This window comes from Rissa tridactyla, chromosome 2 (assembly GCF_028500815.1).
Source record: "Rissa tridactyla isolate bRisTri1 chromosome 2, bRisTri1.patW.cur.20221130, whole genome shotgun sequence".
Lineage (NCBI taxonomy): Eukaryota > Metazoa > Chordata > Aves > Charadriiformes > Laridae > Rissa > Rissa tridactyla.
Window position 1 is genome coordinate 56685959 of NC_071467.1, and position 13363 is coordinate 56699321.

At 45.4% G+C, this 13363-nt stretch overlaps 1 protein-coding gene across 1 annotated transcript in view; it reads right to left on the reverse strand.

The window, feature by feature from the left end:
* Window positions 1–231: 231 nt before the first annotated feature.
* APCDD1 (APC down-regulated 1) overlaps window positions 232–13363 on the reverse strand; it is a 33805-nt gene continuing 20673 nt past the window's right edge. Inside the window, exons 4-5 of the mRNA XM_054192208.1 lie at window positions 7027–7348; window positions 232–4826 (exon numbers count right to left, since the gene is read on the reverse strand). Of these exons, the coding sequence (XP_054048183.1) occupies window positions 4375–4826; window positions 7027–7348 (774 nt within the window). The 3' untranslated portion in view covers window positions 232–4374. The remainder of the gene's footprint in view (window positions 4827–7026; window positions 7349–13363) is intronic.

Sequence of the window (13363 nt, forward strand, 5' to 3'; positions counted from 1 at the left end):
AGATCATCCCAGCTGTGGGATGACTAGAATCCATCAGAGCTGTTTCTAGCGACATCTTCTCAAGGAAAAATGTTTTCTTGTGTATATAGTAAGAAATGAGCTTTTCTGTGCACAAGTTGTTCAACACGGGCATTTTCAGTTATTGCTTTCTGAGAAATCTGTGATTTTTTTACAGATGGAAAGTCAACAGAACAGAAAGCTAACATGTATAGGATGCAAAGAAATCCTCAATTTTTCAGTTAGGCTTTTTTATTTCAACCAATAGTTTCACAAGTGCTTAAACTTCCCTGGCAGTTTAATCTGGAACATAGTTGAGAAGAAAAATATCTTCTATAACTTTACAAAAATAAAAAGATTTTTTTTTTTTTAATCCTGCACTTTAAGCAAGCACACTCCAACTCAAGCAAGACAGACATTATACCTTAAAACACGGACTTCTCTTCATAAAAATGACATTCTACCCCAGGGCAGCAGGCACAATAAGTAAACGGTATAGAAACAGAGCAAGAACACTTGTTTTGATTTTTCTGATCCCTTTTGTCCTTTTTCTTAACTAGAACCTGTTAAAACAATTTGCACAATAACTTCTTTGGGTTACCATTTCTTCTATCAGGTGGCTCCTTGAGTAGGATCTGACAGTGGTGCTGAGGGAAAAATTTTCACCTGTCCTGGCAACACTGGCAGTTACTGAAGATACCAACATTAATTGCTTCCCTTCTCAAAACTTCGGCGCTTCTGGATGGGATAAATTACTCGGTTTGTAGGTCTTCCACTGCTAAACCACTTGCGGCTTAACTTTTTCAGCGGCCAGGGCTGCCAGCACATGAGGTCAGGTTGGAGAAATAAAATGAATGGAATATATTGCATCACAAAAGTATATGGTGCTGTGCAGCAGTTGATTTAGTGCGTGATGAAACCAAAACATCACGGAAGCTTAGTTCTGTGCCTGTAACCTAGGAGAAGTCTTGCGGAGAACACGGATAGGGAACTAAACTATGCACTCTGAAGACTTATATCTTTGTCCAACTGAGCTTCTAGTGGCTAACAGAAAAATAAAGAAAAAATATATAGGCAGAAGGAGGGAAGCTGGTGCAGTGTATGCTAAGAACCCAAATTATAAAATTATGTTTCTGGTCCACACTACAAATAAACTAGAGGACCCCCAAATCAGATTGACGGACACGCATCATGAAGGCATTTTTCAAGTGCTTCCTTTCAGACTATCTCTAGATGACAGAAAAAAAAATGCAGTTCTTGTACAATTTTTATATTGCGCCGTGTTTGCATTTACTGTAGCAGTAGACCTTGGAAAACCTAGATCTTTGCAAGCCTGTGATTCAGAACACAGTTGAGACATCAATGTGCTTTTTAGAGCGAAGAACTAGGCAGTCCACTTTCTCTTGAAACTGTGGTAATATTTCTGACATTAGGCAATTTACAGAGGAGCCATGAAGCACTAATAAATTGTAGGTCATTGCCCTGATGAGTATAGAACACCACGCTGCGGAGCAGTTCCTTTGCTCTCTGCTTCTGTCCTGCATCACGAGTGTGTGCAGATTTCAGCTGGGACCGAAGCTGTGTGGCGCGTACATATGGAAGGAACGGGGTCTGACAGCTCCTAGCCATTGATGCTTTTCCAGAGACAGGACCACCACCCAATGTGCGAATAGTTGCTTGTCTTGTGTGATCTAGGGAACATCCCACCATTCCCATCCTCATAAATAAAAATGTGCATTCACTCATGCTGCTAGGTCTCAAAACAGAAGTCAGAACTGAAGCTAGTATTTAAGGGACTCGTTTGATTGCAAGAGCTCAGGAACTCAGTCGGAGATATGCTGGCGTCAATCTGTTGAATACAACGCTCAAGTCTAGCTAGAGAAAACCACCTGTCCTGGTTCCTAGCTTCTCTTTCAGAGGCATCGTGTCTCCTTCTTGACCCTCTAGTTAAAACTCTGCTCCTGATGCCTCCCTACCAGCAACGGGCGCCAAACTGACTCTTCTAGTAGGTTTGATTCTGTGGAGCAGAAAATCATTAAGAAATGCTGATCAGAGCAGCTGTTCATAGGGTTTGATTCATCGTGGTGAGTTGGCTTTCAGCTCCTTCCAGCAGGCTGAAGGAGGATCTGCTATCAGATGGATGGATGAACACTTTCTCAGGTGATTACTGAGCCAGCCTGAGCTCTGTTCCTGACCGTTAGTGAGTTTTCCCTCCGTCTGAGGAAAAAAACATGAAAGATGCGACCTGACCTGGCAGTGAGAGTCTGTGATTGTTCCTTCTCCACTTCCTTTTGCTGTCTCAAAACCGGGTGAAGCAGTTTTGTTCCCACTCTGAGGAAGTTTGCATCCAAGGCTGATACCAGCTTGGAAAATCTGTCAAGCATGGACTTTGAGAAGGTAGGGAACCAGAGCATAGCCATTTGCTACTTGAACGGCTTTTTCCTGCTATTTTTGCTAGCGAGGTCCATGCTATCATTGTATTTTCAAATAATGCTTTTGCTATAGCACAGAGCATAGAGACTCACCTATGTAAAGCTGAAAGACCTTCATTCAAGACAAGCTTTTCCTCTGAAAAGAACACATTACAGGCTTGCTTTCTCTACTACTGGACTGGGCAGCTAGAGGCTGCTGATACTGATGAAGAAATGCTATGACCTTACTCCTTCTTTTTCTTGCATGGGTTCCTGCTCCTCCCGTAAGCCTAAACACGTGTGTATCGGTAAAGGCCACAGCCCAAATGCTGCATGGTTAAGCTGCGCCCTCAGCTCGCTCCCCATTAAAGCTGGGGAGCATGGTTCTCCATGAACTTATACCTACCTCCTTGCTGGCCTTAAATATCTCCCCTGCTGCCCCTCCAGAGTCTGCACCGATTCACATCAGTGAGCACACAAGGATTTATTTGCCACTGGGGAAAACTGAGGGTTTCCAGGGCAGGCTCTTGTTCCTACGTGAGGCCGCATCACTAAAAATACGCTGCTAAAATAGTGTTACAGAACACGTTGGAGCCCACTTGCTTCTTTACTTTGCCCACCTGGCTGGCACAAAATCCAAGGCACAAATACTGCACGTGGAGTACGTAAGGCCTCGGGAATATGAAAACTAAAGGAAGAATGCTCTCTGAGGGCTGTGTCTATCCACCTTCCCCGCAGTCTCTCCCCAAACCAATCCCGATTTGGTACGCGTTGGGACGGTCCAGCAGGAAGAAAAGGGAGGAGGACGTGGCTGCATTTGTGCAACTCTTGCTCCTCCCTCTGGTAAGACTAGGCCAGTCTCCCTCCATCCCATGGATGCCGGTCTGTTTCCAGCTGCTTTCTGCCTCTCTGAACTACAAGTGATCCTGGAGGCCACGGTGCGCTCGCTGCTGCAACCTTTTACTTGTTCCGACGTGAGGTCACATCACTAAAAATACGCTGCTAAACAGCGTTACAGAACACGTTGGAGCCCGCTTGCTGCTTTACTTTGCCCACCTGGCTGGCACAAAATCCGAGGCACAAATACCGCACGGGGTGTAGGCAAGGCCTCAGGAATATGAAAACAGAAGAAGTCCCTGCAGCCTTGTGTCGGCGACTTACCTGCACTGTGTGCAGCCGACAGAAAAATGCGGCTTCTGTCTGGCTTTAAGGGGGCTTGGTTGTTAACTACTCGCTAGGTACAAAGGGAGGCCTCGAAGCAATTCCAGAGCTAAGGAAATTGAATGAGAAAATATTAAATCACTGGTTATTTTTACAACTTAATGATTGTAAAAATAGCTTAAATTACTTGGAATATTTTTTAATTAGAAGTATCAACCCTTTAGCGCTATCTGACCGGAGGGCTGTTGATTTGCTCTTTCTTTTTGTGTTACGAGCTGTGAGATAATGACAAGATAAATCTTTGTGGGTTTCCTCCTTATGTACATATCTACATCAGAGCTGTGAAGTCAGAGGGGGAAGCTGCTATCACAGTACTGGCACGACACCGAGCCCTTCCCCAGAGCTAAATCCTGATGAGAAACCGGGCGCTGGGGAGAAGAGTACCACAACGGTAAGATGGCAGAGACGACCGAAGCAGGATCATAACGTTCCCCCCAGCAGTTAAAAAATAATAATAAAAGGAGACCCCCTTCCCTCCCCCCAAAAGTCTGCAGTCCTAAAGTGCAATTACTTTTGTGCAGTCATGTCAGGCCAGGGATCAGACTGGATGAAGTTCAAAGCACAAACATCAAACGAGTGCCGTTTGGGATTCAAGGAGGAGGGGGGAAGTAAGGAAAAGAACAACAGTTCTCAGGCATTCAAGTGCATCAAGAAAATAAATGTCCCTTTCTTTCGGAAGAAAAACAACCCCCAGTCTGGTGGAATCCTGGCTTTGTAGTCATGAAAAATAAGTTTTTTTTCACTTCTAGCTGAGAATGTCCCAATATGACACAGTACAAATAAACAACACCAAAGCAAGAGCTGGGGCGCTGGGATATTTTTCCGGTGCCCTGCTGCTATACAGCCTTATTTTATTCTCCTCTGGTGACTCTTCGGATCTGGGTACGGATGAAGCGCACTGAATTAAAGGCATCTGGTAGGAAGTGGCTCTCTTCTCCGGTCGGTCGGGGCTGGACCCGTCGCTCGGTCTCTGGCCGTTGTACAGCAAGTACCTGCCCCGGGCATCCTGCTCCATTTTGAAGATTTCGTACTCGGTGTGAGGTAGGCGGATGCCGAGGGCGATGCAGCCGTTCGTGTGGGTGACGTCTTGCTGAACCCCGACTTGCCAGGACCCCTGGGCTCCGCACTCGTTCCCGTTGAAGACGTTGAGCAGAGAGGCTGTGGATATATCCATGGGAGTGACCTTCATGTGGTTCACTGCGAGAGAGGAAGAGAGGAGCTATTAGCAGAGGGACAAAACCACAAGCAAAAGGTGACATGCGGATTGGGGTGTACCTGTCAAATCAGAATTGTCTCTCCTTGTTCATTCTTAAATCAATTTTTTATATTTGCAGGTGTGGCCAGCAAATCTATTTGCATCGTTTTGTGTCTTTTACGTAATTACTTCTTGCACAGAACACACACACGCACAAACTCAGTTGAAGAAAACCTCATGGCCACGTATCTCAGTCAGAGATTAAGCAGAGCTTTTCATAAATTCCAGACAATCCTTTACAGATAAAGCCAAGTTGGTTATGCTAGGAGAGAGATAAAAGAGGAAACAATAAAACTTCACTCAGGTTTTACTACTGTCCACATTAATCCATAAGTAGGACAGTTTATAATGTATTTTTCATCATTTTTTTAAGACGTCACCCTGTAAAGCTAATGAAATAATTAGTTCCAACTGGAAAATTTGGAAAGGGCCACAGTTGCACTATCTACCTATGTTTCCTGTCCTTTTTTGCATGAATATTATAAAGTATTGCTGAACTACAGAAAGATGCTTTTTCTCTTATCTGAACAGTGGCTGCAGCTTGCAGTATCAAACATAGAAGTGCCGCAGCTTCTTCAGTTCCAAGTTGCCTGTATTTCAAAGGAGCTCAAGGGCCGTAAAGTTTTGTTTTTCAGCTGAGTTTCAGAAGTTGTGAAAAGCCAAATTGAATGAGCCTATGGAAGCTGAATAGAGATTTTTCCAGGTGTGTGCTTGACACGGTGTATCAAGAAAAGGGGGTCTGAATAACTCAGTGCTGACCAAAACAGAGGCAAATAACCAGCTCTCATGCCTCGCGACACACCAAAATCCCGAATACTCTCGCAGGTCATTAACAGCGTGTACGTCTTTTTATAGTAAAAATTGGTGGGAATTTTATTCTCAGGTTTTATAAACAGATATTTGATCCAGTGGCTCTACAGTTCACATTATTTAATCTGTCTGGTGTAAAAGGTAATCTGTGGAAAGTGAACCTAAAAGTTTTACCAAAACCAAAGGAGTGACCTTGATCTGTGAGGTAAGTTATAGAATCATAGAATGTGTTGGGTTGGAAGGGACCTTTAAAGGTCATCTAGTCCAACCCCCCTGCAATGAGCAGGGACATCTTCAACTAGATCGGGTTGCTCAGAGCCCCATCCAGCCTGACCTTGAATGTTTCCAGTGAAGTTGGCATACCGTAAACCAGAAATTAAGCAAAAACTGGATTTCACCCCGGGAGCTGAGCTGGGACATGCTGCATGCAGCTGTAAAGAGCCAAAGCTCTGATGGGCAAGGGTATCTCCTGCCTCCTGTGAAAATACCAGATTAGTAAATTATTCCTGATAGTTAGATGCTTTCCTAAATTGGAGCCATACAAGAAGCTATATGCTTCTCACATGGAAGCTGAAATAAGAAGAGCCCACAGAGTGCTTGGGGCTTCCAGAGGCTCCACTGGGGCTGGCGCCGTGGCGGGACGTCATGTTTTGGAGATGTCTGTTTGTGCGAGTGGTTAAAGCCGCTGTGCTCTGTCTAAGCGGGGTGCTACGGGGCTGTTTGCGCAGGAAGGCTTCTCAGCCGCAGGGACCCGGGTGGCGTCACCACTGAGCGCTGCTTCCCAAAGTACTCGAGGGGTTTCGGTTAGCTACATCTAGTCTTCGCTGTGGTGGGATTAATCAGAGCTGTCTTTAGGGACATCCTTACGTGCTCTAGGGCCCCTTGGAAGCTGATGAAAGGACACATGCTGCTGCTACATCTGTCTTCAACAGAAGATGATTTATACCACTCCCGACCTGAAAAGCCTTCTGAAGGTGCTTTTTTCTCTCTGCTGAAGGAGCCCTAGGACACAGATCTAATCTCAGACACTTTGCTTAGATACTTGAAGTCTGGCCATGGGACTCCAAGACGGAGTGATGTGAAATCTTACTTTCTTGTGCTGTACTTAAAAGATCCCTGCCTCAAATGCGCGTTGCTTCAGTGGTGTGAAATGCTGTGCAGCTGTATGGTTTGGCTGTGCATCCACACAACGCCTGCAAATCTTCCCAAGAAATGACTAACCCCCGAAAACGGCAGAATGAAATCATCAGCAGCCAAGTCGTTATGAGCAAACCCTGCTCTGCTCCGTAACTACGTGGCCACCTCCGCCCCCAGTGTAGCGAGCCACTCTACCTTTGAACACAAACTCCGTGCCGCCCATCACTTTGGAGGAGTGCACGCCCCGGCTGTAGCGTCCCTTGGCATAGATGGTGAAGGTGGGGTGCTTGCAGATGGGGTCGGAGTAGTGGTAGTAGTGACCTTCCCAGGTGTTGTTGTTGTCATGGAAGATGAAGTGGCGAGTGAGGAAGAGGACCTCAGGCCGCACCTCGCAGCGCTGGCTCACCCACTCTCCGTGTAGCCCTATAGTCAGGTCCGCCTTGGGGGGTAAGATGGGAGGATGGTGCTCATCCGACCGGTAGATGATTCTGCACGCGATGCACGTGCGGTCGTGGTTCTGTAACGAAGCAGAGAGAAACCCTCGTTAGGCATTATCTGTGGTAAAAGGGCAATGCAATGAATCAGGCCATCCGTTTCACGTTGAAGTGACACCACCTCAACGTTTTAAGGAATACGTTGTTATTTCTTATCTTTCTAACGTTCTGCAGATTCTCACCCTTCAAAGCACCTGAAACATGGCACCGTTTGGTTTTGTATGTATAAGACTGCACAGCAGGAGCGGAGTTAGATTAATTCCCTCATCTGCAGTTCTCTGAAATTAACATTTTAGTTCAGCTTTTTATTGGATCTAGAAAAGGCTGACTTTATGCTTCAAATCATACAAGAAGCTGGCAGACGGTAATTTACTATGGTAAAAAAACATACTAGGGACTTGGCAACTCGTGTGCTAGAAATGGACACATTTGCCGAGCTCTTATTTTGCATCTGTCTTCCTTTTAGTTGTTAACTTTGGGTACCATAGATGGGCACGGGCGTCCTAAGCACGTTTTTCAGTTGGGTAGCAGCCTGGGAGAACAGTAACCAGCGATTTTACGCTTTTTCATCTTTTCCAAGCCCTAATGCAAGGTTGTGAAGTGTACGACGTGGCCGGCTGCCGCTGGCTAGGGTGAAAGCTTTATGTCCCTCTCCAGCGGGAATGGGAATGGTGTCCGTGGCGCCGGCCGGGCTCCATGGCAGCTCACCGCTGTGAGCCAAGCACCAGCCTCAAGCAGCTGGGTACCCCCAGCCCCGTCTGTCAGCCCCGGGGGTGTCCTGCACAGCTCCAAGTCCATGGCAGGAGGGGAGGGAATTTCACCCTCGGGCTTCCACCCCCTGACATCAGAAACTGAAACTGCAGAGACCTGTAGTATTTGTTCCTAAGGGCAACTTTCTGCCTCTGCAAGGATTTCTGTCGTTGGCAAAAGAGCATGGCCTAGCTATTCTCCTTTCAAACCCTATTTTGCATTTTTTCAATGGCAAGAGAGACGGCAGCATTAGCATTTGTCTCTGCTCTGCTAAACCTTGAAGTAAATTTTATGGACCGATAAAAGATTATGGAACTAATTTTTTAGCTCGCTACATGGATGACAAGTAATTAGATCAAGAAGAATAAATGCCGCCCCACAAGATAAAAGCAGTGTTTTCCGCTTTCCTGGTGCCTGTTTTTGGGTTGGCGATGTGCTATTCGTCTACATCTCGGGCTGTGACGGTAGAGGCTTTCTAGTCGGCTGGTGACGTGGGGAGGGGCAGCGCCGTGTGCTGTAAGCAGGCTTATACTGGGAGTGAAAGGCAAAGACCACGCAGACAGCTTGTGCCTTCATCTTTCAAGGACACTCGATCCTTCCTGGAGAGAGGGGGATGCACTGAGGGGGCGGGGGGGTGTTACTCACATCCACCTTGTTCAGCCGTTTTCCCGAGGTGCAATTCAGGGTGCACCGAGTTAAGAGCACCCACGCAGCCATCGGGGAGAGGGATTTAGACAAATACTTTTTCTTTGCGCCCCTTTACAGCCTTCTTTTCTGAGATGTCTCTGAGCTCCCTCCATAACGTAGATGCTGATATTCATGGCTCATGCTGTAAAGTCCATGTGAGCTGCCACGGAGTCAGCATTTCTCCTTCAGCTCATGGCACACGCTTTAGGGGCAACATTTACCCAAGCTTCATTAGTGCCCTGAGTTTCTCCAATAATACAACTGTAGGTAGCTTCAGAGAATCAACACACAACTCTCACAATATATCCCTTTTACACATACTAAATGGGGTTTGTATTTGCCCCTGCCCCTGCCCAGATAAGATGCCAAAAGTCGGTGAAGTCCATGAAAAGTCTCCTGTTCTGCATCCCTGGGATGTAGAACAATGGTCTATGTGCAAAATAATTATAAATGATGCTGATCTGAACCAGTGCTGGCCAACAGCCCTGCTTTGAGGAGGAAGGAGGCTGGACTTGGTGACCTCCAGAGGTGTTTCCACCCCAAAACACATCGTCTTCTGGGAACCACGTGTGAGCATGCTGTTAAAATGGATGCAGTTCTTTCCCACCGTGGAGCTTGTTAGCTAATTTTAAGATACGTTTTTCAGCTAAATCCCGCAAGCAGGTGCAAGAGCCATTAGTATCTTAGTGAAAATACACAGAACATTTAATTGACTAATTTGCCTGTAACTGGTGAAGTTAGCACAGATATGTGCCATAGTAACTGACAGCAGAGGCTGGTGCAAAACATCTGGTTCTCCTGAACACTGAAAGCACATATAAATGCGTAAGGACTGTGAAACTGAGACGTTTTCTGAAATTGAAAGTTTCAGCTTGGATTTTCTGATGGTCAAGAGAGGAACCGAGATCCAGTTACGTTTCCTATTTTGCTCTAGATTTCTTGTGTTCCCTTCCTGTGTGACTTAGGGAAGTCTTATTTTGTATAAACACAGACAATTATAACTCTTCTGTTTGTGAAAAGATTGGTAGGAGGCTAAAAACATGTGCTGTCAGAAAGCAGACAGAAATTTCAGAGACCTGGATATGATTAATAATAAATTAATAATACAAATAATTAAAAATGTGTGTAGCTCTATTTCTGGAATGAACCTTCAAATACAATCTGACAGAAATCCAGTGTCCACCTTCCTCTTGCCTGCAATAAAATCTCACCAGGTTTCACCTGCAAGCTTGTTTGGGACTTAGGAAACTGGTCTGATGAATCCCTAGCTCTCTTCAGAGGATGTCAGTCATTTTCTCTGGAAAGCGGTCTGGGGCTTTGCGGCTCAGGATTGCTGGGGGGCAGATGACATAGATGGCTAGGAAACAAGTTGGTGCTGGGGAAAGGTGGAGACCGTCTTGGCACGTCTCGGGCAGCGGCAGAGCTGCCCCATTTCCCTTGAGCTCCAGCTGTGCACGGGGATGCCAGATGCTGAGCATCCGCCCTGTCCCGGGCAGCGCTGCTGGTACTGCAAGAAAACCATGGGATGAGGCGTACGATTCCGTTCACTGCCGACCAAAGCACCAAAGAAACACACATTGTTGAAGTGTAACAGCAATAGCACTTTGTCTGCAGTGATCCGGGCTGAGGGCTTGCCCTGTGGAAGATGCTGGTGTCTATCAAGCACTCGTTTCTCCAGTGTGGCCGTCCCACCATGGGGCAGGCCGAGCGTCACTAACACGTTAAGGGCTAATAAACCACATTGATGACAGTAACTTCATTGCTGTGATTGCCCCGCTCACATAAAGCAAGGAAAAGACAGTGTTATAAAACTAAACATAGCTTGTATAAGCTGAAGTGGTCAACAGTAGGAGACAATTTCTGCTACGGTCCCTTTTCTATTGAAGTGAAGTTAAAAGCTCTTAGGATCTCCCAGAGGAGACCCTGGCAAAGCAGCATGGGCCAGCCAGGGTGGTTTGGTTTATATCCACGTTTCCCTCTCAGGAGCCTGTCCTCCACAAGTAGTTTGTGAGACGGGGCAATTTAACCTGGGAACCAGTGGTTTCTGTTGCCCTTGTTCAACATCTGAAGAAAAACAAACAGAAACCCAGCATGCTGTCTTCTTGGTCACCCTTGGCTCTTTGTGGGATTCCTCTGTTGTTTCTCAGATCTAGTGAATGGACAAGAAGGAGATCTGGAATCAATCCTATTTGCAGCAATCTTAGTTTTTGCTTTTTTGAGCAGGAAGAACTATCAAGCATTAATGTTCTTTTTTACATTTTTCTACCAGTGATTTTAGGTTTAAAAAGAGTGGGTATTACTAGTCAAGGTTCTGATGCTGAGCTGGGACTGTTATCATTGTTTGATGTCTTCTCCATCATACTGGGAGTGTAAAAGGTGCAGACTGGTCACATCCGCGGCTGCTTAGTCCCTTGGCTGTGGCAGAGTGGGCAGAAGAAGGTCCAGGATGGAAAAAAATCATAACTACAGGCAGCCCCTTTCTCCTTATGAGGGGTGGGTTCATGTCTTGAGGGACAAGAAGGAATTACTTCCCAAAACTTATAAAACTCATGCAATGAGACTACACTGGCTCTCATTACACTGCGTGAGTGGAGGTGACTCGTTGGGCAAACTCACGGAAGATCCAGGCTAACTCACAGAAATCAAAGTGAATTTTAGCAGAATAAACACTTGTCTGTAGCTCACCTGGCTCTTTGACCTCTGTGGTCCATATCTTGAACTGCTGTAACTCTGTGCATCCCTTCTAATTCCAAAAGTTTTGCACCAGCTCTGAAGGTCTGGCCAGTTACGCCTCTAAGAAATGTCCAACCTGCCTGTCTTCTAATTACTGACGATGTGCCCAGATGAAGGGGCTGAGGTGAACGGGCACTTTTTGCAACAAAGAGGGAGTGCGACAAGGAGAGGCTGGGGCGGTGAGGAGGGAAGCAGAAGTATCCCTTTCACAGGCTGGTTCAGGTACCTCACATGGACGTACCCTGAACGCATCGCTTCCCTGGGACCAGCGCTTGAATCTACACCTACTTAAACCTTTTTTTGCTGTGATACCGTCTTCACAGAGTTATCAACTCCTCCTCAGTATGATTTTTGTCCAAGTAATGGACGAGAGAAAGATCTACTTTTGTTATGAGGCAATTGTACTTAATTATGGAGTAATTTATGCTCAACAATTGACTGTGTTTTTCACCGTTGCTTTTTGAGGTCAGCTGCTCTTGGCTCTTAATTACACTAGCTGAGGCTTTGCAAATCTCTCCCTTTCCATGTGTGTCAGGGAGAGATTATTTTCTAAAAACAGACGTTCAAAGAAAATATGGAAGAGAGGTAGAGGACGTTTGAGTCCAAGCACGATTAAGTACTCCCTAATAAAAAGCTCATTTCAGCATGACATAAACTAAAAAGCTATAAAATGAGCAGTGGACAGGATGAACATCTGTTCTATGTTTTGATTATCTTAGGTGTACAATGTACTAGTTTTAATAGGGAGGGTCTTGCTGAAAGACCTCAGAATGGCTGCTGCCCGATGAGTGGAAGATCTCTGCCCGTGAAGATGCGGGGAAGGGTGCCTCCTTGCAGCTCTGCAATGCCAAATCCATGGTGCCCCACCTCCCGCGTGTTTCTTTAAAGCCAGTTTCTGAATTAATCCATGAGGCCATGTGGGCTGAAATAAGCCCGAGTCTCTGGCTGGAAACTCAGTTCTTGTACTCGGGGAGAAAAGAATCTGTGATCTGAAAATTTCCACCAACATTTTTCCTTGTCCCTCCCTCCTGCTGCCTCAGCTGAAGTGGTAACAGGGCCAGAGAGCTCTGGAAGCCAAGCAGGGAGGTTTCTAATAAAAAAAGCAAACAAGGATGAGGTTCCTTGATCTTTTTCCCAATTGCTGTGGATAGTCAGAAACATAAACCTTCTCAGCATAGTTTAATTTTCTCTTAAATTCTATGGGATTCTATGGCTGCCTAGGACTAATTTGCCTCTAATCAATTCATAGTGTTTTTTATGGCCCAGGCCAAAAAACTGTCACGCAACTGGGATGCTCTCCGAGCAATGGTGAAATGAGCTTTGAATAACGCGTAGAAAGATCTTTTTGGAAGGTGTTCTAGTTTTCTTTGAAAACCTTTGTATTCGAAGCTGTTGTTACAGAATAAGACACCTATGGACCAAACTTTTCAAAATGTACAGAAAAATATACCCTTTCCTTATGGTTCAAGCAGCAGCTGAAATCGATTCTTAATATCAAGGAGAGGACTTGCGGGATGTACTGTAAGTTGTATTTAGGGATAAAACGAACAAGCACTAATAATAAAGAGGAGGCTGAAAATAGTTCTTTTCAACTAAGCACCTTATTCAAACATATTTGATCTCTCGCCTATCTATTCCTTCTTTAGATCTTGAAAGCTTGTCTGTAGTTCAACCTGAAAATTTTAAAACACACTTTGTCTGAAACAGCTCAAATTGTAACTCAACCTTTCTCCTGTAGAATTAGAATAGATGACTATTCTGATATCCATCTATTTACAGAATGGAAAATTAACATTATCTTAACTGTAACTTACTGTTTTTTAAGGGAAGAGTCATTGTTCAGACTACTTAGAGACTGAGAGATGCAG